The 24771-nt window shown below is 50.1% G+C and overlaps 2 protein-coding genes across 2 annotated transcripts; one reads left to right on the forward strand and one right to left on the reverse strand.

Annotated features, from left to right (window-relative positions):
* Window positions 1-49: 49 nt before the first annotated feature.
* On the forward strand, window positions 50-9253 carry EEF1AKMT4 (EEF1A lysine methyltransferase 4). The gene is made up of 3 exons (XM_054481384.2): window positions 50-387; window positions 7968-8251; window positions 8786-9253. Exons 1-3 carry the CDS (start codon window positions 192-194, stop codon window positions 9071-9073), a joined length of 768 nt encoding a protein of 255 aa, XP_054337359.1. The 5' UTR covers window positions 50-191; the 3' UTR covers window positions 9074-9253.
* Window positions 9254-9708: 455 nt separating this feature from the next.
* CAMK2N2 (calcium/calmodulin dependent protein kinase II inhibitor 2) lies at window positions 9709-12049 on the reverse strand. The gene is made up of 2 exons (XM_054481386.2): window positions 11612-12049; window positions 9709-10722 (listed from the first exon to the last, which is right to left on the reverse strand). Exons 1-2 carry the CDS (start codon window positions 11778-11780, stop codon window positions 10652-10654), a joined length of 240 nt encoding a protein of 79 aa, XP_054337361.1. The 5' UTR covers window positions 11781-12049; the 3' UTR covers window positions 9709-10651.
* Between the last annotated feature and the right edge of the window lie 12722 nt (window positions 12050-24771).

The following is a 24771-nucleotide window of genomic DNA, read 5'->3' on the forward strand; positions in this document are numbered from 1 at the left end:
TTCAGGGTCTGGACGATGGTTTTCCCAGCCGGAGGATTTTTCGAAGAGCGCTTAGTAAAGGACGGAAGTTCCACGTGTTTGTGTTGAGCAACTGCAGATGGTGGGCGGAGACACCAGGGCCCCGCCTTCTGCATCCTGCCTTCCGTATTGGCTGAAGGGCCGGCGGCTCTGGCTGCCCGGCGGTTGAGAGCATGGCCTCTCCTGGGGCCGGTAGGGCGCCTCCGGAGTTACCTGAGCGGAACTGCGGGTACCGCGAAGTCGAGTACTGGGATCAGCGCTACCAAGGCGCAGCCGATTCTGCCCCCTACGATTGGTTCGGGGACTTCTCCTCCTTCCGTGCCCTCCTAGAGCCGGAGCTGCGGCCCGAGGACCGTATCCTTGTGCTAGGTGGGTAATCCCGGCGCGGCCCCGCCAGGTAGAGCTGGCAGGACCGGCGCCGCGTGGGCTTGGCCCGGTCCGCTTTCCTCCCGCCTGTCTACCCCTCTTGGAGGACGCCTGAGTTGGGACGCGAGATCCAGCTCCTTCAGAGTCCCGGCTGTATTTAGTCAAGGCAAACAGGAGTAAGAGATTGTTGGTCCCGGGGCCCTCTGGAGAAAGGCAGTCCCTCAGAGTTTGAGCATGGGGGGTACCCAAGACCCTGTCCGGACCCTCGGGAGTCAGGCAGCCTTGGGGACCGGATTGCTCAGAGGACCTAGTTCAAGTCCTAGCGCTAATAGACTTGTATAACTTAGGACAAGTCATGAACCCGTTCTGAGCTTTAGATTCAGTTCTAGAAATGGGACTGCGAGTTCACATCGGAGGCGGCACGCGCAGGCACCTCGAGAATAACGCCCAGCGCTTTTCTTTTTGCCCCTGGGCACTGGGAGCCAGAGCCACCTAGAGAGAGTCCTATCTGAAACTTGGTCCTATGCCTTAGAGCGTGAGAACAGCACCCTCTAGGGGTGGAGGGGAGATTGCCGCCCAGGGTGATACGATTCCCCAAAGGGAAGACGTGCCGGAGGAAAGGTAGGGCTCTGGGGTGTTCGGCTGACCTCTTGAGGTTCTCTCCTACTGTCAACCTTGGAGGCGCTAGTAAAGTTTGAATGAGCAACAGGTTTTCTTCCAATTGTCGTTTTTACTTTGCTCTTTGTAAAAGCCTTTGTATGTTTAAGTGAAGTCTTTAATAAATAAAAAAGGCATATGTAATAGATATGTAAGGTATAAATAACAAATCTAATGTGTGTGTCTATTCCACTCAGTTTGAGAAATAGAACATTACTAGGGATAGAAAAAAAAGTATAATTTAGTGGTTAATAACTTGGCTGGGGGCGGTGGCTCACGCCATTAATCCCAGCACTTTGGGAGGCCAAGGCGGGCGGATCACCTGAGGTCGGGAGTTCAAGATCAGCCTGACCAACACGGAGAAACCCCATCTCTACTAAAAATACAAAAAATTAGTCGGGTGTGGTGGCGCATGCCTATAATCCCAACTACTTGGGAGGCTGAGGCAGGAAAATCGCCTGAACCAGGGAGGTGGAGGTTGCGGTGAGCCAAGATCATGCCATTGCACTCCAGCCTGTGCAAGAAGAGCAAAACTCTGTCTCAAAAAAAAAAAAAAAAAAAGAAAGAACTTGGACTCTGGGCTGGGCTCATGATTCACGCTCATAATCCCAGCACTTTGGGAGGCCAAGGTGGAAGGATCACTTGATCGCAGGAGCTCAAGACCAGCCTGGGCAACATAGTGAGATCCCATCTCTACAAAAAATGTAGGCCAGAGCAGTGGCTTATGCTTGTAATCACAACACTTTGGGAGACCAAGGCGGATGGATCATTTGAGGTCAGGAGTTCAAGACAAGCCTGGCCAACATGGTGAAACCCCGTCTCTACTAAAAATACAAAAATCATCCAGGTGTGGTGGCACGTGCCTGTAATCCCAGGTACTTGGGAGGCTGAGGCAGGAGAATCACTTGAGCCCAGGAGGTGGAGGTTGCAGTGAGCTGAGATTGCACCACTCCACTCCAGCCTGGGCGACAGAGTAAGACCCTGTCTCAAAAAAAAAAAAAAAAAAAACTTAGCTGGGAATGGTGGCCTGTGCCCATAGTCTGAGCTACTCAAGAGGCTGAGGCAGGAGGATCATTTGAGCCAGGAGATCCAGGCTGCAGTGAGCTGTGATGGCTCCCCTGGGCTCCAGCCTAGGCGACAGAATGAGACCCTGTCTCAAAACAAAGCAAAACAAAAAACAAACAAACAAAAAACCACCTTGGACTCTAGAGGCAGTGAATTATGTTGGAATCTTGGCTCGGCTTATACTGGCTGTGTAATCCTGGACAAAATACTTGAATTTCAGTGCTTCCATTTTCTCAACCTTAAAAACATAAGCATATTTATTAATTGGGCTTTAAGATGATTAAGTGAGCATGAAGGATACCTAGAACAATGCCTGGCAAAATGAAAAGTATATTCAAGGTTCTCTGTGTGGTCCTCCTAAAACCCCTTCTCCCCACAAGTAAACACTTTCTTGAATCTGTGATTTTAAACCATTGCACTTATTTATAGATTTATCTTAGATCTATGTTTTCACAAGCTTTAGTGTGTATCAAAATTACCTGGAGAGCTAGACTGCATTGTGAGATTCTAATTCCAGGGATGGTCTAATGTGGGTCTCAGGAATCTGTATGTTCAACAAGCTTCACAGCAGATTCTTATGCTGGTGATTGGCAGAGTGACACTGCCTTAAAATCTGCTTGACTGGTTTTTCACCAAACTGATGCTTTAAAAAAAATCTGCTTGACTGGGAACTATCCTTTTCTGGATAGGAGGGGCAAGAAGTCTAAAAACCAAAAGGGGAATTTCTAGAATCCCCAAGATGTAAGAACAGGACCCACAACTTGGGGAATACTCTACGTTACATTCCACATCAACAGACTTAAGTTGAGTGCCTGATAAGAGCCAGAGAATGTGCTGGGCCCTTTCTAACTTACTTAATCCTTATGACAACCCCTAAAGGCAAGTCAAAAGTATTAAGAGACTTACTCCAGGTTAGGGGTCTGTAAACTTTGTTTGAAAACGGCCAAACAAGTAAATTTTTTAGGCTTTGCAGGCTACACCGTCTCTTTTACAATGACTCGGTTCCGCTATTGTAGTGGAAAAGCAGCTACAGACAATACAAAAGTGAATGAAGGCTGGGCGGGGTGGCTTACGCCTGTAATCCCACCAATTTGGGAGGCCGAGGCAGGCGGGTCACCTGAGGTCAGGAGTTCGAGAGCAGCCTGGCCAGCATGGTGAAACCCCATCTCTACTAAAAATATAAAAATCAGCCGGGTGTGGTGGCAGGCACCTGTAATCCCAGCTACTCCAGAGGCTGAGGCAAGAGAATTAATTGCATGAACCAGGGAGGCGGAGGTTGCAGTGAGCCGAGATTGCACCACTGCACTCCACCCTGGGTGACAGGGTGAAACTCCATCTCAAAAAAAAAAAAAAAAAAAAAAAGTGAATGAGAATAGCCATGTTTCAATATAACTTTATCTAGCAAAACAGGTGGCAAGCTGCATTTGGCAATCCCTGCACTCATTGTCTTAGATTGAGTTCCCCAGAAGCAAATCCTGAGATGAGGATTCATGTCCAAGTTATTTGTCAGGAATGTGCTCCCAGGAGGATTGGTAAGAGCTAGAGGGAACAGAGAAAGGGAAGAAGCAAAGTTTCCCTGAAGGTAGTTTCAGCCTGAAGAGTCACAGATGTACACCATTAGAAGCAAACACACACCAAAACCTAGGCATATAAAAATAAAAATCGGTAAAAAGACTCCCAGGACATCTGGTCAGAACACTGACAGTGTCCACTACTGTCATGCAGCAGGGAAGTGGTGAAGTAAGGGTGCTTTGTGACACCACACAGATGGGAGTAGGGAGGCATCTGGAACTCTTAAAACTGGTGAAATGACTACATTGTGAATTATAGCCTAATGGTCATATTGATATAGCTAACAATGGACTGTCACGACTGAAGGTGAGTGGGCCTCTTGAAAACTGGGAGGCAGTTGAACACACTGGTTTAAGAGCTCTGGCTCTGGAGCGACAGAGGCCTGGGTCCAAATTCTGGTTCTTCCACTGACTATGTGACCTCGAGAAAGTTTCTTACCACTTTCCTCAATTTTTCCATGTAGAAAATGGGAATGGTAATAATAGTATCTTTTTTTTTTTTTTTTTTTAAGACAGAGTCTCTTTCTGTTGCCCAGGCTGGACTGCAGTGGTGCAATCTCGGCTCACTGCAACCTCCACCTCCTGGGTTCAAGCGATTCTCCTGCCTCAGCCTCCCGAGTAGCTGGGATTACAGGCGCCCACAACCACACCCAGCTAATTTTTGTATTTTTAGTAGAGACAGGGTTTCACCAGTTGGCCAAGCTGGTCTCCAACTCCTGACCTCAAGTGATCTGCCTGCCTCAGCCTCCAGAAGTGCTGGGATTACAGGCATGAGCCACCATGCCCAGCCAATAGTATCCTTTATATGGCTCTACTGTGAAAGTAAACTGAAATAATTCTTATAAATGCTTAACATAGTACCTGGTGTTCAATGACTGTTAGCTATTATTATTTTTATTGAAAATGGGAATCAGAGAGGCAGTTTATCCAGGACTGTTCAGAGAACAGAGTACCTTGTTGGAAGACTCGTGTATCTGGTCCCTATGGCTGAAACATCCTCATAGCAGATGAATGTACATGGATGGCTGGCCCCACTTTGCTGTTATTGAGCTTCTCTGATTTGCTATGCTTGCTTGACTTCACACTCTGTAGGAATCTTCTTGTTTTTTTAGAGACAGGGTATTGCTCTGTCCCCAGTCTGGAGTGCAGTGGTGTGATCTTGGCCCACTGCAGCCTCTTGAACTCGTATGCTTAAGTAATTCTTTGGAATCTTTTGATCATAATCAAAAATTAATTTGGAAGCGGCCGGGCGCGGTGGCTCACGCCTGTAATTCCAGCACTTCGAGAGGCTGAGGCGGGCGGATCACAAGGTCAGGAGATCGAGACCATCCTGGCTAACACGGTGAAACCCCGTCTCTACTAAAAAAAATACAAAAGAAATTAGCCGGGCGTGGTGGCGGGCGCCTGTAGTCCCAGCTACTCGGGAGGCTGAGGCAGGAGAATGCTGTGAACCTGGGAGGTGGAGCTTGCAGTGAGCCGAGATCGAGACTCCTTCTCAAAAAAAAAAAAAAAAAAAAAAAAAAAATTAATCTGGAATCAATTTGACTTCCAATTTAGATTTCCTATAAAGAGAAAAGGGACTGGCCAGAGGATTCAACTCCAGTCCCCATGATGGCTATTTTTCTTGTTATAAATTAGTAAATTGGCATTCTGGCTTATATTTCAATCTCTTGGTGTTGAGTTAGGATCCACTCAGCTCTAGGCCTCATGTGATGTATTCCTGGATATGGATCAATTCTCCAAGGCTCTACTTCCCTCAGGCTCCACTTTGGAAGGCAGTGGCTTTCCCAAGCCCCTTCTTAGTTGCTGGCCCCAAATCTCTGAGTCAATAGAATCAAAAGTCACTGCTTGTAAGCATGACTGCCCCAGTGGCCAGCTTTTGTTTCCCCTTCACCTTTGGTAAAGTTCTCTTGGAAGATGCCATCCTGTACTAAGGAGAACAAAGGAAGGAAATCTGGATTTGTCCACGGTTTGGCAGAGCTCTACAGGTATATGAGGTCAGGTGTGGGGGTAATGAAGGGATTGTGGGTCAGCAAACCCAGTGGGATTTCAACCTGGAACTAAGTCAGGTTCTGCCACCCTTACCCCCATCCCATGTGCTGTATCTATAGTGGCTTTTTGTGGCTTCAACTTTGGGAAGCACGTGTTGGGTTTTCCTAGGCAAGATAGTTTTCCTTGAGCCCCAGGGCTTGAAGAAGAACATGGGAAAGGGCAGCTGGGGAGCAAGCAGCCAGCTGCCTCTGGGTACATTGTCCAGGTGCCAAACTCTGATAGATTAGGGCTATCCCAACTGCTGATCCCGTGATCCTCTTAGGGAGGCAAGTGGGGATTAAAGGAAATCTAATCCCAAGAGCTGAAGATCCCCAGTGGGGCTGTCAAGAGCTGTCACCCAGCCCCATTGTCAAGCTGGGACTGGCCATAGGAGGGCCTGGAAGAGGCCACTGGATCTTCTAAGGAAGTCATGCCCATTGGACCTATAGATCCACATCCACTCCTCTCACCTCTATCCCTTCTCCATCCTGACCCTATCCCCTTTGGGACTGCTTTCCAGGCACTTCCTACCAGAGTGTTGGGAAGTTGTCAAGACTCTGTTTTTCAAGACTTTGCTTGGTTGTCAGCTCCCCGGAAACTCTTGGCTGACTCACCTGAGGTGAGGTCCAGACCTTCCTGTGTGCTCTCACAGCCTGTCTCTATTGAAACACTCATCATGTTTTGCAGCAACTGTCTGATGACACATTTGTTCCTCCTACTGGAGCATGAGCTCCTTGAGGGCAGGGACTTTTATTCATGGGCAGAGCCTAATATGTAGTGCTCAATACATACGTTAAGAATTGCGGTCAGGTGTGGTGGCTCATGCCTATAATTCCAGCACTTTGGGAGGCCAAGGCAGGTGGATCACCTGAGGTCAGGACCAGCCTGACCAACATGGTGAAACCCCGTCTCTATTAAAATACAAAATTAGCTGGGCATGGTGGTGTGTGCCTGTAGTCCCAGCTACTCGAGGTTGAGGCAGGAGAATTGCTTGAACCCAGGAGGCGGAGGTTGCAGTGAGCCGAGATCACTCCTCTGCACTCCAGCCTGGACAACAAGAGTGAAACTCCATCTCAAAAAAAAAAAAAAAGAAAAGAAAAAAAGAATTGCAAGGAATTAGCTCCACTGTGTGTCCCCACCTAGTTTCCCCTTCACTTGTTAATTCTGTTTTGGAAAACAAAGTAGAATAACCCCTAACATGAGGCCTTCCCAGGGTTGATATCTTCTAAGGTTTTCGAAGAGGTTGGGGATTAGGATAATACTAATTTATATCATTATTATGCTACTAATAATATTATGGTCCTAATGATACCAGTATTATCCCCATTTTGAATTTGAGGAAACTGAGGCTCAAAGAGTTGAATGATTTGCCGTGGCTGTGTGACTAGGAATATCAGAACCCAAATCTCTGAACTCCTAACTTTAGAGCTCCTTTAGCTACTCTACAGTTCTTAGTTCTTTTTTTTTTTTCTTTTTTTGAGACGGAGTTTCACTCTTGTCACCCAGGCTAGAGTGCAATGGCACGATCTCGGCTCACTGCAACCTCCGCCTCCTGGGTTCAAGCAATTCTCCTGCCTCAGCCTCCCAAGTAGCTGGGATTACAGGCATGTGCTACACGCCTGGCTAATTTTGTATTTTTAGTAGAGATGGGGTTTCTCCATGTTGGTCAGGCTGGTCTTGAACTCCTGACCTCAGGTGACCTGCCCTCCTCGGCCTCCCAAAGTGCTGGGATTACAGGCGTGAACCACCACGCCCGGCGCCTAGCTTAGTTCTTAAGTTTAATGCATCACATCCTGTATATGGCCTACTTATTATTATCTTCATTTTTCTGAATAGGAAATCCAAGTTTTAGCCAGGCATGGGGTGGCACGCGCCTGTAATCCCAGCTCCTCAGAAGGCTGAGGCAGGAGAATCGCTTGAACCCGGGAGGCGGAGGTTGCAGTGAGCCGAGATTGCACCACTGTACTCCAGCCTGGGCGACCGAGTGAGAATTCATCTCAAAAAAAAAAAAAAAAAATCCATGTTTCTAGTATTTAAACAACTTGTCCCAGCCCACACAGCTAGGAGTGATAGAGCCAGGGTTTGCACCCAGGCCTGTGCGATTCCAAGGCTTGTGCTTTTTCTGCACTCTGCCACCTCCTCTCAGTACTGGAGGGTTTGGATTGAGAGAAAACGGGGCCAAGAGTGGATGGATATTCAGGGGGAGGTGAGAACCAAAGCTAACGTAGCTCTTTTGCCATCCATCCCCTCCCACCCCAGGTTGCGGGAACAGTGCCCTGAGCTACGAGCTGTTCCTCGGAGGCTTCCCTGATGTGACTAGTGTGGACTACTCGTCTGTCGTGGTGGCTGCCATGCAGGCTCGCTATGCCCATGTGCCGCAGCTGCGCTGGGAGACCATGGATGTGCGGAAGCTGGAGTTCCCCAGTGCTTCTTTCGATGTGGTGCTCGAGAAGGGCACGCTAGATGCCCTGCTGGCTGGGGAACGAGATCCCTGGACCGTGTCCTCTGAAGGTGTCCACACTGTGGACCAGGTGTTGAGTGAGGTGAGGGAGCAACAAGAGACGAAGGCAGATCAATAGGTAGGGCTGCGGGGTTGAGGTTTCAGGGGACTGGAAGAAATCAGAAGCCAGAAGAAGCATGTTTTGGAGTAAGTAGTGGGTCGCCCTCAGGAGTGTGGCTCTCTGAAGGAAGGGAAGGGTTAAGCAGGGTCGAGATTTATAGAGGCAGCTGGAATAGTCAGGCTCACAAAGGCTGATGTGTGGTTACTGGGTTGCCACAGGGATGAGGTAGCAGCCAGGTTCCTGACAGGTGACAGAGACTGCCAAGGTGAGCAGTTACAGGAAAGTGGTGCCCCTATACCTGATATCACTCCTATACCCCTCCCTGAATAGAATATAGCCCTAATTCCAAGGAATGGCCAGGGGCAGAGAAAGTGGCTCACTCTTTGCCATGGAAAGCCTGAGCTACAGATGTGGGATGGTTCCTGAGGTTTGACTGGGAGGGCATCTGGAGCAGTACTGACCTTTGAGAACCTGAAGATCCACTTCTCACCAATGGCTTCTCTGTCTGCCTTGCAGGTGAGCCGCGTGCTGGTCCCTGGAGGCCGGTTCATCTCAATGACTTCTGCTGCCCCCCACTTTCGGACCAGACACTATGCCCAAGCCTGTTATGGCTGGTCCCTGAGGCATGCTACCTATGGCAGCGGTTTCCACTTCCATCTCTACCTCATGCACAAGGGCGGGGAGCTCAGTGTGGCCCAGCTGGCTCTGGGGGCCCAAATCCTTTCTCCCCCTAGACCTCCCACCTCACCTTGCTTCCTTCAGGACTCAGATCATGAGGACTTCCTTAGTGCCATTCAGCTCTGAGGCCAGAGCATGGTCCTCCACCCTTCCTGCCATTCTGCCCTGGGCTCCTCAGGTAGTTGGAATTCCTGACTCAGGACTTGGGGTTGGGTCCAAGGTGCTTACATCCCAGGGGCCTCATGCCTAAGATAGAGGGTGGGAGCGAACCCACATGAACCAATACAGCCCAGCTCCAACTATCCAGATTCCAGGTTTCTTGCTTCTTTCTTGGGTTCCTCAGTTCTCTCCTGGGTTCCCCAACCTCCTCTGCCACCACACCAAACCACCAGTGATGCATCCCCTGGGGCAAAGCTCAGCATAACCCCTCTGCACACTAGCCAGCCTGGAGACCGTTGTCCCTGGGGCCTGTTACTGATCCTCATCTAGCCTTGATTTATCCACAGGAGACTGCAGGCTTTGAACCCAGATTGCTTTATGTTTCTCACCCTAGCTCCATCCCCAACACTGGTGACCAGTCACGCCTGAGTTGTATCTCTACCCAAGGAGGCCACATCATAATGATGTTCCCAGGCCAGGCTGGCCTGTCTGTCTTACTTGGCAACCGTCCCTCACCAGCAACATGCACCTGAGATTCCCAAGTACCTGCCGCCCCTCCCATTTTGGCCTGGCTCCTGAGACCTAAGCAGCGGCCACACACACACAGGGAGGTCTGTGTTTATTCACACACTCCTGGTACAGTGAGGATGGAGGAACATTTACAAAGGGCACCCCTGGGTTGAGAACATCTCCGGGGCCACAGATGTCATCCAAAGGTGCAGAGCAGTCCCCATTTGGGTTCCCAGGGGCAAGACGCAGGGGTCCAAGGTAAAATCGGATCTGGGCCCTTGGAAGGTGATGATACCTTGGGGAGAAGGGGTCTGCCAGAAAGCCTCCTGGGGTCAGGCCTGGGCAGACTGGCCATGTGGTTGGTAACCGTGTCGGGGGCTTGTCTCACCCCAGCCTCAACACCCATCCTATCTGCCAGGCGCAGAAGAGCGTGGCCGAGACTGAGGGGAGGGCAGGAACCATGAGCAGAGCCAGTAAACAAAGAGTCGGATATAAAAATACAAATGTGCTGAGGAAGTCCCTTAGAAAGAGGCTGAGGCTGGGGTCACGCCAGACAGGGGTGGGGGTGAGGAACGGCCCGGAGGACTGGGCTCAGGTGGGTGGAAAGCTCATGCAAGTACGCAGCCAAACATCCCTGGCCGCGCGCGGTCCGACACCGGCGGCCGCCTGGTCTGCAGACCAGACTGGCCGGAGGGGGGCGGGGCAGGGGAGCCGTGCGGGAGGGGGCGGGCCGGGGGCTGGGGGCCGCGGGTCTCCGTGTCCGTTCCGGTGTGCGGGGTGGGGCTGCGGCCCGAGGTTTTAAAGTGCATGAGCGCGGCGGCGGGTTCCGGGCGGGTCCGCGCCGCCGCTACCGCGGCCGCCGTGGTGCTGAAGCGGACAGCTCCGGAGTGCCTGGCGGCGGCGGCTGCACGGCCCTGCAGCCCCCGCCCGCGGGCGCCTGGGCCGGGGAGGGGGGGCGCCGGCAGCCGCATCGCCGGCCCGCGCTCCTGGCCGCTGCGAGGCTGGGCCCGGAGCCCGCCGCCCAAGCCGGCGCGTCTACACTCCGGACGGCGGCTTCTCCCCCATCCCCTTCAGCACGTCGTCTATCCGGTCATCCTCGATCACCACTGCGCAGGGAGAAAGCGCGTCAGCCGCGCGGCCTCGGGGGGCGGCGGCGATGAGAATGAGCCCCGCGTCCCAGCGTCCCGCGCAGCTACTGCCCGTGGCCCAGCGACGCCCCTCGGAACCCTGTGCCGCCGTGTCCTCCCCGTCCGAACTCTTCTGGAGACCCAACCCGCCGCCAAGCCTAGACCCCCTCCCCTCCCGATGGCGGAACGCCCCTCTTCCAAAGGCTCCAGCTATTCTCCCTCCCAGTGCGAGCCCTCCTGCCACCGGAGCCTTCCTCCCTCTGAGTTGATCAGAAACCTCTTGCTCATGGAATCCCCCTCTTCAACCCGCACTTCAACAGATCCCCCTCCTCAAATGGGGCTCAAACCGAGTATCCAGCTGGTCCAGCCCTCTCCTCAACCTGAGCCCTCTCGCCGCTGGAACCCCTCTTCCGATCCTGGCACCAACAGAGCTCCCCTCCCCATGCAAACAACCAAGACAAGCGGACCCCCGGCCTCCTGCCCTGTCTTGTTAGACGCCCCTCTCGACCCGAAGGTTCTTCGTATTGTCCACCGACTCAGTATTTGATCCCAAAGAATCAGCCCGTTACCCCGTGTTCCCACTTCCGTGCAGCCCCAAATGCCCCGACCGGCCCCTCCCCCTCGCCCGGGTGCCAGGGCTCTGCTTCCAGAGGTGGCGAGCATCGAATCCGGGGCACCGTGTTCCCGGGAGAAAGGAAGAGGGGGACACGCACTGCAGCGGGGACCCCCCCCTCCAGCCCGGGCCGGAGAGCGGCTGGTGCGCTGGTCTGCGGCAAGAGCTGCGGGCACTCGGCGGGGAACGGCAGCCGGGGGGCGCCCGGCGGAGGGTTTCTGGGTCAGGCGGCGACTCCGGGCCCGGGCCGCGTACCTCGCTTGGCTCGGCCGATCTGGCCCAGCTTGGGGGGTCGCTTGGCCTGGTTGCCCGCGAAGAAGGAGTTGGTGTCCTGCAGGCGGCAGCTGAAGGAGAGGTCGGAGCCCTCGGGGTCTGCGCCGAAGCGGCCCATCTTGTCTTCGCTGTAGGGCAGGATCTCGGACATGGCGGGCGCGGGGTGGGCGCGGGGCGGGAGCGGGACTGCGGCGGGGCGCGGGCGGCGGGCTTGCTGCCGGACCGGCCCTACCTCAGCAGGGGAGCCGGCGGAAGGATGAAGTCATGCAGCATCCGGGGCTGAGGAGCCAAGCGGGGCCTCCTCCCCCGCGCCTCCGCCTCCCGGGCCGCTGGGCAGGCGGCGGCGGCGGCGGTGGCGGGGACCGGGCGGGGGCGGGGGTGGGGGGCGGGGGTGGCGGCGGCGGCGGCAAGAGCGGAATGACGATGAGCGCCCGACTGCGGCAGAGCACGGCGGGCGGGGCGCGGTGGAGGCGGGGCGGGCACTGGCCAGGGGAAAGAGGCGGGGCCGGGGGCAGCAGCGCGCCCAGCTACCCCGGGAACAGAGGCAGCTGGAGTGGGAGGTTCCCGCACTGTGGCGGGGAATGGCCAGCACGTGGGTCTTGGGGAATAGTACCAGCCAACCCGGCCGGGACCTCGCGGGGAGGGGCGGGACCGAAGGGAGGTGGGATCGAGCCTGGTACTGGAGGAGCTTGGGGGAGGGTCTGACCCCTAGGCTGGGAGAGGCGTGCAAGGGGGACTGGGAGCAGGGGGGCAAAAGCTGGCCGGGCGCGTTGGGGCGGGAAGGCGGCCGCAGGGCTGGCAATGGAAAGCGGGGAGCGGGAAATGCGCGGGGAGGAGACTCAGGTACAGGGTGACTGGGGAAGGCACGAACCCACAGCGCGGGAAGAGCTCGGGCCAGTGGGATGGTGCCCTTGCCGCTGACGCGCTCTTGTACTAGTTGCTCTGCTGGTCTTAAGTAGATCATCAGGTCCGTGCGTCTCTGACTGCCCGTCTGTGTCTCTGTCTCCGCCTTTGTGTGTGTCAGTCCATCTCTAAGTGTCTGTATCTCTCTGTCTCTGTGCCCCGTATCTCTTTCGCTGTGTTATGGCCTTTGTCTATGCCTGTCCCTTAAGTGTCTTTGCCTTTCTCTCTCTATCTCCATTCTTGACTCCTGTGTCTACGTGCCACAATGTCTCCGTCTCCTGAATCTGGGTATTTCAGTCTCTCCTGGAAGGGGTCTATAGTAACTGGGCCGACGCGCGCGCACCAGGGCAGACACCCCCAGCCCTAGTCCGGTGGCTGGAGCCGAAATGCGGACTCGAAGAGCCCGTCGCGCCCTGCGGCTCCCCCGGCTCTGGAGTGGTGCGTTCGCAGTGTAGGAGGAATGAATGGCGGCGTCGCGGGGGGCGCCCTGGCTGCGGGTGACGCGGGGAAGCTCGGAGCACCTGAGGACGCGGAGCGCGCAAGTGTGTGCCCCGAGGGAGTGCGGGAGAGATGGAGGGTGCCCCCCGCCCTCGTTGCTTTGGACCACGGGTGAGTTCTCGCCTCACCGACGGGAACATGCCCTCTTCTCCTCTTGCCTCCCGCCCCCACAACCCCCGCCCTGGCTGGCCGTCACCCGCGGCGTCACCTGCTTGCCAGCGCGCAGGAGCTCTGGCGCAATCACTGGCCTTGGGGAGGAGGGGGTGTCTCACATGCGGCGACAGTGACGGCAGCGCTGATAAGGGTAATGATCACCCTATACGTTCATTCCACACTCCAGGCGGACGCGCTTTCCTTCCTTAATCTGGCCAAATCACCAAATCACACAGCTGGTGAGGCTGCCTTGTAGTGGGTCTCCTTCCAACACTTCCTCGCCAGGTGTTAATACCGGAGACACAGGGACAAACGCAATGGTGGCTGCCCAGGGAACTGGATGGGGTGGGGGGCGGTATGCCACAGGATGCCTTGATGCCAGCCTCACTCAAGGGCCCAGGCCTGGGGGCCCATCATCACTATGAAGCCCTCCTCTGCTCTGTCCTAGTCTCTGGGATGAGGGCCACAGCTGGAGGTGGAGGCCCAGCCTGGAGTGAGAGGAGCCCTGAAACTGGAAGGACAATAAAGGCGGAAGACTGGGGTCACTGGAAGAGAGTCCAGAAAATTCCACATCCACTGGAAGTTGTCCAGTAATGGGTTCCAATCCTGACTCCCACTTTCTCAGTGTCCTTGAACTGAAGGACCCATAATCATGGTTTTAAAAAATTAATTCGTTTGTACTTAAAACATTTTAGGAGGCCGGGAGCAGTGGCTCACGCCTGCAATCCCAGCACTTTGGGAGGCCGAGGTGGGTGGATCACCTGAGGTCAGAAGTTCGAGACCAGCCTGATCAACATGGCGAAACCCCATCTCTACTAAAAATACAAAAAAAAAATTAGCCAGGTGTGGCACACACCTGCAGTCCCAGCTACTTGGGAGGCTGAGGCACAAGAACCGCTTGACCTAGGGTGGCAAAGCTGGCAGTTGGTGGACATTGGGCCATTGCACTCCAGCCTGGGTGACAGAGCAAGGTGAGAGTCCGTCTCAACAAAAGAAAGAAAGAGAGAGAGAGAGAGAGAAAGGAAGGAAGGAAAAAAATTTTAGGAAAATTAAGAAAATCACATAACATCTTTTTTTTTTTTTTTTTTTTTTGACACGGAGTCTCGCTCCATTGCCCAGGCTGGAGTGCAATGGCGCCATCTCGGCTCACCATAACCTCTACCTCCCAGGTTCAAGCGATTCTCCTGCCTCAGCCTCCCGAGTAGCTGGGACTACAGGCACACGCCACCATGCCCAGCTTTTTTTTTTTTTTTTTTTGAGACGAAGTCTCACTCTGTCACCAGGCTGGAGTGCAGTCGCACCATCTCAACTCACTGCAACCTCCTCCTCCTGGGTTCAAGCGATTCTCCTGCCTCAGCCTCCTGGGTAGCTGGGACTACAGCTACCACCACTACAGCATGCCACCACTCCCAGCTAATTTTTGTATTTTTAGCAGAGACAGCGTTTCACCATGTTGGCCAGGATGGTCTCGATCTCTTGACCTCGTGATCTGCCCACTGGCCTCCCAAAGTGTTGGGATTACAGGTGTGAGCCACTGCGCCCTGCCAATCTTTGTATTTTTAGTAGAGATGGGTTTTCACTCTGTTGGCCAGGCTGGTCTTAAACTCCTGACCTTGTGATCCGCCTGCCTCGGCCTCCCAAAGTGCTGGGATTATAGGCATGAGCCACCACACCCGGCCTTATAACTATATATATATATATCCTTCTAGTCTTTTCACCATGTGTCTGCATGATATGATACCTCTCTAAGCCCCATGTTCTAGTCTGAAGCTTGGGGATGATAAAACCTACTTATTAAGGAAAGTTTTGCTGGGCAATATTCATGGCTCACACCTGTGAATTCCGCCACTCAGAAGGCTAAAGCAGAAGGATCACTTGAAGCCAGGAGTTGGAGACCAGGCTGGACAACATAACTAGGCCCCATCTCTAAATGAATAAGTAAATAAATAAGCAAGCCGGGTATGGTGGTACACACCTGTGGTCCCAGCTACTTGCAAGGCTGTGGTAGAAGGATCACTTGAGCACAGGAGTTTGAGGCTGCAGTGAGCCATAATGGTGCCACTGCACTCTGGCCTGGGTGACAGAGCAAGACCCTGACTCAAAAAAGAAAGAAAAGGACAGTTTTGTAGATGAAACTGTCCTGGGGTAAAGTGGGTTGTCTCAGGAGGTAGTGAGCTGCCCCTCACCTAAAGTGCCAAAGCAGAGGCATGAAGGTTCTTGCCAAGGATGAGATAAGAGCATTGTGTGAGGAATTGAAACAATTCTCCTTTCTCTCTGCACAATGAGGGAGATTGGAAAAATGACAGTTTAATCCAGAATTCATTTGGTTACCTCCTTCTTAAATAATTATATTCCCGTCCCTGCTGTGCCTGCTGGATCATGGTTAAAGCAAAAGTCCTAAGTACAAACCTGTGGACTATTACGATATATAAGCTTCAGCTATGTTGTAAAAATGTGGGGATTTCTTTAAATTCTGCTCCTCTCTTTAAAATTCTGATATTCTGCTTCCTTCCCATGAGAGGAAAATACATTTTCACACTAAAATGAAATAAAGCTTGTATAGAGTTGCGTGATAGTGCATTGAGTCTCTCAATTGGAAGTCCCTCAAACCTAGTATACTTGCTCCACGTGCTCTACACAGATAACATGCCTTTTGACAATTGAGTATTAGTGACACTTTTAGTCAAGTGGAAACTGTAGACCCCTGTAGTGGATTGAATAGGGACTCCCACAACAATTCAGTGTTCACCTGTAAGCTCAAAGTGTGACCCAGGGCCAGGTGCAGTGGTTCATGCCTGTAATCCCAGCACTTTGGGAGGCCAAGGTGGGAGGATGACTTGAGCCTAGGAGTTCAAAACCAGCCTGGGCAATATAGTGAGACGCCATCTCTACTAAAAAAGAAAAAATTAGTTAGGCATGGTGGTGCATGCCTGTAGTCCCAGCTACTTGGGAGGCTGAGGTAGGAGGATAACTTGAGCCAGGAGCTAGTTGACAGTGAGCTATGATTGTACCACACTGCACTCTAGCCTGGGTGACAGAGCAAGACCCTGTCTAAAAAAAAAAAAAAAAAGTGTGACCTTATTTGGAAATAGGGCTTTTGCAGATACAATTAGTTAAGATAAGATACAGTCAGTCGAGGTGGCTCATGCCTGTAATCCCAGCACTTTGGGAGGCCCAGGCGGGTGGATCACCTGAGGTCAGGAGTTCAAGACCAGCCTGGCCAAGATGGAGAAACCCCATCTCTACTAAAAATAGCCCAGATTGTGCCACTGCTCTCCAGCCTCTGTGACAGAGTGAGGTCCTGTCTCAAAAAATAAAATAAAATATAGGCCAGGTGTGGTGGCTCATGCCTGTAATCCTAGCACTTTGGGAGGCCAAGGCAGGAAGATCCCATGAGCCCAGGAGTTGAAGACCAGCCTGGGCAACATAGGGAGACCCTGTCTTATATAGAAAGAAAAAAATAAAAATAAAAAATAAATTAAGATGGGGTTATACTGGATTATGGTGGGCCCTAAATCCCATCACTGATGTGTTTATAAGAAGAGGACAGACACACAGGGAAAAAGGCCACATGAAAGATGCAGAGATAGAAGTGAGGGAACTACAAGGTAAGGAAAACCAAGAATTGTTGGGAACCACCAGCAGCTGAAAGAGGCAAGGAAGAATTCTTTCCTAGAGTCTTCCAAAGGAGCTTGACCCTGCCAACACCTTGATTTTGGACTTCTGGCCTCCAGAACTGTGAGAGAATAAGTTTCTGTTGTTTTAAGCCCCCAGTTTGTGGTACTTTGTTACAGCGGCCCTAAGAAACAAATACAAGCTGTTAGAAATATTTTGGGGTAAGCCAGGTATGGTGGCTCCCACCTGTAATCCCAGCACTCTGAGAGGCTGAGGTGGGTGGATCACCTGAGGTCAGGAGTTCAAGACCAGCCTGGCCATTATGGCGAAACCCCATCTCTACTAAAAGTACAAAAATTAGCTGGGCATGGTGGTAGGCACCTGTAATCCCAGCTACTGGGGAGGCTGAGGCAGGAGGATTGCTTGAACCCAGGAGGCAGAGGTAGCAGTGAGCCAAGATCAGCCACTGCACTCCAGCCTGGGTGGCAGAACAAGACTCCATCTCAAAAAATATAGGCTGGGTGTGGCGGCTTACACCTGTAATCCCAGAACTTTGGGAGGCCGAGGCGGGTGGATCATGAGATCAGGAGATTGAGACCATCCTGGCTAACACGGTGAAATCTCGTCTCTACTAAAAATACAAAAAATTAGCTGGGCGTGGTGGCAGGCTCCTGTAGTCCCAGCTACTCAGGAGGCTGAGGCAGGAGAATGGCGTGAACTCGGGAGGCAGAGCTTGCAGTGAGCTGAGATTGCGCCACTGCACTCCAGCCTGGGTGACAGAGTGAGACTCCATCTCAAAAAAAAAAAAAAAAAATACGTATGTATATATTTTTTTGGGGGGGTAGTATTTTTACTATCATTTCTCATGATAATGTTTCTCCTTCCCTAGACTCTCTCTGGGCCCTTTGATCCTACCCTATCCACCTGATGGAAGCCCACACCATGAGGGTATTTCTAGGGCCCATTCTATTTAAAAGAAACTGATAAATTACTGTATCAGTCTGTTTTCACACTACTGATAAATACATACCTGAGACTGGGTAATCTATACAGGAAAAAGAGTTTAATGGACTTACAGTTCCACATGAGTGGGGAGGCCTCACAATCATGGCAGAGGGCAAGGAGGAGCAAGTCATGTCTTACACGGATGGCAGCAGGCAAAGCGAGAGAGCTTGTGCAGGGAAACTTGCTCTTATAGAATCATCAGATCTCATGAGACCCGCCCACTATCACAAGAACAGCACAGGAAAGACCTGCCCCCATGATTCAATCACCTCCCATCAGGTCCCTCCCACAACACATGGGAAGTCAAGATGAGATTTGGGTGGGGACACAGCCAAACTATATCAATTACCAAAAAAAGAATGAGAAAGATCTACGTGAACAGACATGGTAAAATCCTCAAGAACTGCCAAAATGTCACCAAATAACAAGTTTAGAGTAGAATTTTACATATGTGGGAAAAGTACACATACACACATATGTATACACACCTACATTCACATATATACATACAGTATATGTAGGAACCTAAATGCACATAAAAGAAAGATCTGGGCAGGCTCAGTAGCTCACACCTTTAATCCCAGCACTTTGGGAGGCTGAGGCAGGTAGATTGCTTGGGCTCAGGAGTTTGAGACCAGCCTGGGCAACATGGCAAAACCCCATCTTTATTAAAAACACAAAAATTAGCCAAGCATGGTGGTGAGCACATATATTTTCAGATACTCAGGAGGCGGGAGGATTGCTTAAGCCCAGGATGTAGACGTTGCAGTGAGCTGAGATTGCGCCACTGCACTCTAGCCTGGGTGACAGAGTGAGAACATGTCTCAAAAAAAAAAAAGAAAGAAAGAAAGAAAGATTTGGAAAGATACATATCAAACTGCAAATGATAGTTATCTCTGAGGATGGTACCAGGATCCCAACAGAATGAATTTCATCTTTTATTCAGTATAATTCTAGAGTATATTACATTTGCAATAAAAAGGTTTAAATATATTTTACATTTTATTATTTAATTTTCTTTATTATTATTATTATTTTTGAGACAAGGTCTCAGTTCCATCACCCAAATTGGAGTGCAGTAGCATGATCTTGGTTCACTGCAGCCTCAACTTCCATGGCTTAGGTGATCCTCCACCACACCTGGCTAATCTCTGTGTATTTTTAGTAGAGACGGGGTTTCACCATGTTGCCCAGGCTGGTCCTAAACTCCTAGGCTCAAGCAAACCTCCAGTCTTGGCCTCCCAAAATGCTAGGATTATAGGCATGAGCCACTGAGCCCAGCCTTAAGCCTTAATATATTTTTTTAAAGGCTTAAAACCAGTGATATAGCACATTTATCAAACATTATACTCTAGCCCCAGACAAATTAGTTGCCTTTGAAAGGAAAATAGTGGGCCGGGTGCAGTGGCTCACACCTGTAATCCCAGCACTTTGGGAGGCTGAGGCTGGTGGATCACCTGAGGTCAGGAGTTCAAGACCAGCCTGGCCAACATGGTGAATCCCCATCTCTACTAAAAATACAAAAATTAGCCGGGTGTGGTGGTGGGCACTTGTAATCCCAGCTACTCTGGAGGCTGAGGCAGAAGAATCGCTTGAGCCCAGGAGGTGGAGGTTGTAGTGAGCCAAGATGGTGCCATTGCATTCCAGCCTGGGTGACAAGAGTGAAACTCCATCTCAAAAAAAAAAAAAGGAAAATAGTGTAGCAGTTAAGAACATGAAGCTTAGATTCAAATCCAGGCTCTGCTCTCTACCTGCTTGTAACTTTGGACAAGTTATTAAGCTTCTCTGTGTCTTAGGTTCCTCATCTCTAAAATATTAAAATATGGACAATGATATTGGTAGAACCCATCTTATAGGCTATCACAAGGATTAAATAAGTTAACATATATATAAACTGCTCAGGTAAATGTTGGACTATAGAAATGTTATTATTATACAGAAAAACATAAAGAAAAAATAATGCCATCACTAGATATATTTATTATTAATATTTTGTTGTATGTACTCCTAATCTTTTCTGCTTTTTTTGTTTGGTTGGTTTGTTTTTCTTGTTTTCTTTTCTTTTTTTTTTTTTGAGACGGAATCTCGCTGTGTTGCCCAGGCTGGAGTACAGTGGCATGATCTCGGCTCACTGCAACCTCTGCCTCCCGGGTTCACGCCATTCTCCTGCCTCAGCCTCCCGAGTAGCTAGGATTACAGGTGCCTGCCACCACGCCCGGCTAATTTTTTGTATTTTTAGTAGAGACGGGGTTTCACTATGTGGGCCAGGCTGGTCTCGAGCTCCTGACCTCGTGATCTGCCCGCCTTGGCTTCCCAAAGTGCTGAGACTACAGGCATGAGCCACCACGCCCGGCCTTGTTTGATTTTTGAGATAGGGTCTCACTCTGTCATCCCTTCTGGAGTGCGGCAGCACAATCATAGCTCACTGCACCCTCAATTTTCCAGGCTAAAGGGATCCTCCCTCCTTAGCCCCCTGAGTAGCTGGGACTACAGGCGCATGCCACCATGCCCGGCTAATTTTTTTTTATTTTTAATAGAGATGAGGTCTCACTATGTTGCCCAGGTCTCGAGCTCCTGAGCTCAAGCAATCCTCCCGCTTTGGCCTCCCAAAGTGCTGGTATTACAGACACGAGCCACTGTGCCTGGCAATTCCAATTTTTTTTTAACCTATGCTTTTATACCTTCTGCTTAACAAAAATGAGATTTTGTAACCCTTTTTCTCCTCCACTTAACTGTATGTGGGGAACATTTTCCCACAGCATAAACTCTTCTTGTCTATCATTTGTAAATGTTGCATAGCATCTCATTGTATGGATGTTTAATTCAACAAGCCCTCTACTCCTGAACATTGAATTCCCTCCTAATTTTTGGTTTGTTATTATAAATAGTGCTGTGATGAACAAATGTGGTAGGAAAAAAATGGCCACATTATTTTGTACCTCCTCCAATCAAGAAGTAGCATCTATTTCTCCAACCCTGAATGGGCTTCATCATGGGACTTGCTTTGCCCAATGTGGACGTTGGTAAATGTGTTGCAAGCAGAGTCTTGAAAAAAGTGTTTATGGCCAGGCACGTTGGCTCACCCCTGTAATCCCAGCACTTTAGGAGGCCAAGGCGGGTGGATCACCTGAGGTCAGGAGTTCGAGACCAGCCTGGCCAACATGGACAAACCCTGTCTCTACTAAAAATACAAAATTAGGCATGGTAGCACATGCCTGTAATCCCAGCTACTCGAGAGGCTGACATAGGACAATCACTTGAACCCAGGAGGCAGAGGTTGCGGTGAGCCAAGATCACACCATTGCACTCCAGCCTGGGCAAGAAGAGCGAAACTCTGTGTCAAAAAAAAAAAATGTTTATGGCTGGGCGCAGTGGCTCACGCCTGTAATCCCAGCACTTTGGGAGGCCGAGGCGGGCAGATCACGAGGTCAGGGGATCAAGACCATCCTAGCTAACACGGTGAAACCCCATCTCTACTAAAAATACAAAAAATTAGCAGGGTGTGGTGGCAGGCGCCTGTAGTCCTAGCTACTCGGGAGGCGGAGGCAGAAGAATGGCATGAACCCAGGAGGCGGAGCTTGCAGTGAGCCGAGATCGCGCCAATGCACTCCAGCCTGGGTGACAGAGCGAGACTCCATCTCAAAAAAAAAAAAAAAGTGTTTATGTACTGGGGCTTGCCCCTTCTTTGTTGCTGAGAATCCTAAGGCCACCATATGAAGAAGCCTGGGCAAGCCTACTGGAAGAGGAGATAATACACAGAGACACTGTTCAGGCATCCCAGCTGAAGCCCAGAAATGTAAATGAAGCCATTCTAGACCATGCTAAACCATACAGCTCCTGCTGAGCTGGACAATCCCAAAGAATCACAGAACATGAGAAATAATCAATGTTTGTTATTTTAATCCAGTTTGAGATGATTTGTTACACAACAAAAGCTAATTGATAAAAATATCCCATGGATAATGATTATTTCCTGGAACAATTTCCTAGAAGTAAATTTTCTGGGTCAAAGAGTGTGCACACTTTTATATCTTTTGATTCATATTGCCAAAAAGGTTGTATCAACTTCTAAGCTAACAGCAATGTATGAGTGTTGATATCTTCCATCTTTATCTATACTGGACTTTGATGTTTCTTTTGTTTTTGAGACAGAGTCTTGCTCTATCGCCCATGCTGCAGTGCAGTGGCGCCATCTTAGCTCACTGCAACCTCCATCTCCCAGATTCAAGCAATTCTTCTGTCTCAGCCTCTGGCGTAGCTGGGATTACAGGCACCTGTCACCACGCCCAGCTAATTTTTGTATTTTTAGTAGAGACTGGGTTTCACCATGTTGGCCAGGCTAGTCTCGAACTCCTGACCTCAGGTGATCCACTCAACTTAGCCTCCCAAAGTGCTGGGATTACAGGCATGAGCCACCACACTGGGCCTCACCGATGTTTCTTGTTATCTTCAGGACTACATTGTGTTTGTAAATTTAACACACAAGCCATTGTCCATTCCCTCTCAATTCACAATCAACTTAGACCAAAAAAAAAAAAAAAAAAAAAAAAAAGATTATCCGTGTAGGAAAAATGACCAAAAAAAGATTATCTATGTAGGAAAAAAGATCAAAAAAAGATTATCCATGTAGGAAAGGAACAATGAAAAGAGAGAGAGAAAATAGGAGAATAAGAGAGAAACAGAGTCAAAGATGAAAAATACAGAGAAAGAAAATAGAAATATAAAATAGAGCAACGTCCAAGACTCTTATACATAGGGTATTTAACATGTAGTCAGAAATAATTATGGGGGGCTGGGCGTGGTGGCTCAGGCCTACAGCACTTTGGGAGGCCAACGCAGGAGGATTACTTGAGCTCAGGAGTTTGATACCAACCTGGGCAACATAGTGAGACCTCATCTGTATGAAAAAAAAAAAAGAAAAAAAAAAGGCCAGGTGTGATGGGATGCACCTGTAGTCCCAGCTACTTGGGAGGCTGAGGTGGGAGGATCGCTTGAGCATAGGAGGTTGAGGCTGCAGGGAGCTCTGATAATGCCAGCCTGGGTGATAGAGCAGACCCTGTCTCTAAAAATTTGAAGGAAGGAAGGAAGGAAAGGGGAAGGGAGGGAAGGGGAGGGGAGGGGAGGGGAGGGGGGGATAGTTATGGGTCTAAAAATAATTTGGGTCATGAAAGAGACTTGAAAAGAAAATGTCCATTTAGGCCAAGCCTAGTGCATCTGAGAGCACTGTAAAAATAGGTAACAGGCTCTATCATATGTGGTTGCATTTAATTCTCACAGCAACTCTGAGACAGGGGTGATTATTCCCATTTTATAGATGAGAAAAATTAGCAGTCAGAGCTTTCAAGTAACTTGATAAAGATGATACAGCTGATAAAAAATTGAGCCCAGATTTGAGCCCAAGTCCGCCTGTCTTGGAAATTTATGTATTTCCACTTATTCTTCCTAGAAGGGCTGTAGCAAAACACTAGCAACTAATGCAGGGAGGAAGTGTAGCCACCTTTTGATTCATATTGCTAAACTGCTCTCCAGAAAGGAACCATACTCCCTGGGTTTGAATCCCAGCTCTGCCACTTACAAGCTGTATAACTCTTAGTGTTTCTATGTCTCGGTTTCCTCATCTGTAGAATGGCTTCATAAGTGTCATGAGTGCATAAGATGTAAACCACTTAGAGCAGTGGCTGCCACATATTAAAGTGCTGTCTAAACTTGCTATTTGTAGTATGCTGTTGCAGTGACCCTGGGAATATTTCTAATGATCCTGTTGCCAGGTGGCCCATACATAGTAGCTTTCACTATGCAATCATGCACCACATAACAACCTTTATGTCAATGATGGACTGCATGTATAATAACAGTGGTTTCATAAGATTATAATGCTGTAAGCCAGGCACAGTGGCTCACATCTGTAATCCCAGCACTTTGGGAAGCCAAGGTGAGTGGATCACTTGAGGTCAGGCATTCAAGACCAGCCTGGCCAACATGGTGAAATCCCGTCTCTACTAAAAATACAAAAATTAGCTGGGTGTAGTGGTGCGTGCCTGTAGTCCCAGCTACTTGGGAGGCTGAGGCAGGAGAATCACTTGAAACCAGGAGGTGGAGGTTGCAGTGAGCCAAAATCACGCCACTGCACTCCAGCTTGGCGACAAAGCGAGACTCCGTCTCAAAAAAAAAAAAAAAAAAAAATTGCCCATTGTGTGTCATGCACTGTCCCATATACTTTACAAGTACTATTTCATTTAATTCTCACAACTAGCCTTTGAAGTAGGTATTAGTTTTTTTTTGAGACAGAGTTTTGCTCTTGTTGCCCAGGCTGGAGTGCAGTGGCACGATATTGGCTCACTGCAACCTCCACCTCCTGGGTTCAAGCGATTCTCCTGTCTCAGCCTCCCAAGTAGCTGGGATTACAGGCATGTGCCACCACACCCAGCTAATTTTTTGTATTTTTAGTGGAGACAGGGTTTCATCATGTTGGCCCAGCTGGTCTTGACCTCCTGACTTCAGGTGATCCACCCGCCTCGGCCTCCCAAAGTGCTGGGATTACAGGCGTGAGCCACTGTGTGTGTCCTGAAGTAGGTATTCTCATTTCCATTTTACAAATGAGGAAACTGAGTCTGGATCCAGAATCTTTTATCCTTACTCTACTGTACTGTCTCCTGTTTGGGAATCATGCAATTTTGGGGTGAAAAATGCCAACAAAAGCAATGCAACACTTCTCAGCCTGCTTCATTCATTATCTACTCTTTCTCAGCCGCAAGAACATTCTGCATTAGATCCACTGCAGCAAGTTGTCTGAGAACTGAGGTGAGCGTCAATAAATGGATTATGGGCCAGGCATGGTGACTCAGGCCTGTAATCCCAGCACACTGGGATGCCGAGGTGGGAGAATTGCTTAAGGCCTGGAGTTCAAGACCAGCCTGGGCAAGACGGTGAGACCCCGTTTCTATAAAAAATTTTTAAAAATTAGGCAG

This window comes from Pongo pygmaeus, chromosome 2 (genome assembly GCF_028885625.2).
Source record: "Pongo pygmaeus isolate AG05252 chromosome 2, NHGRI_mPonPyg2-v2.0_pri, whole genome shotgun sequence".
NCBI classification, from domain to species: Eukaryota; Metazoa; Chordata; class Mammalia; order Primates; family Hominidae; genus Pongo; species Pongo pygmaeus.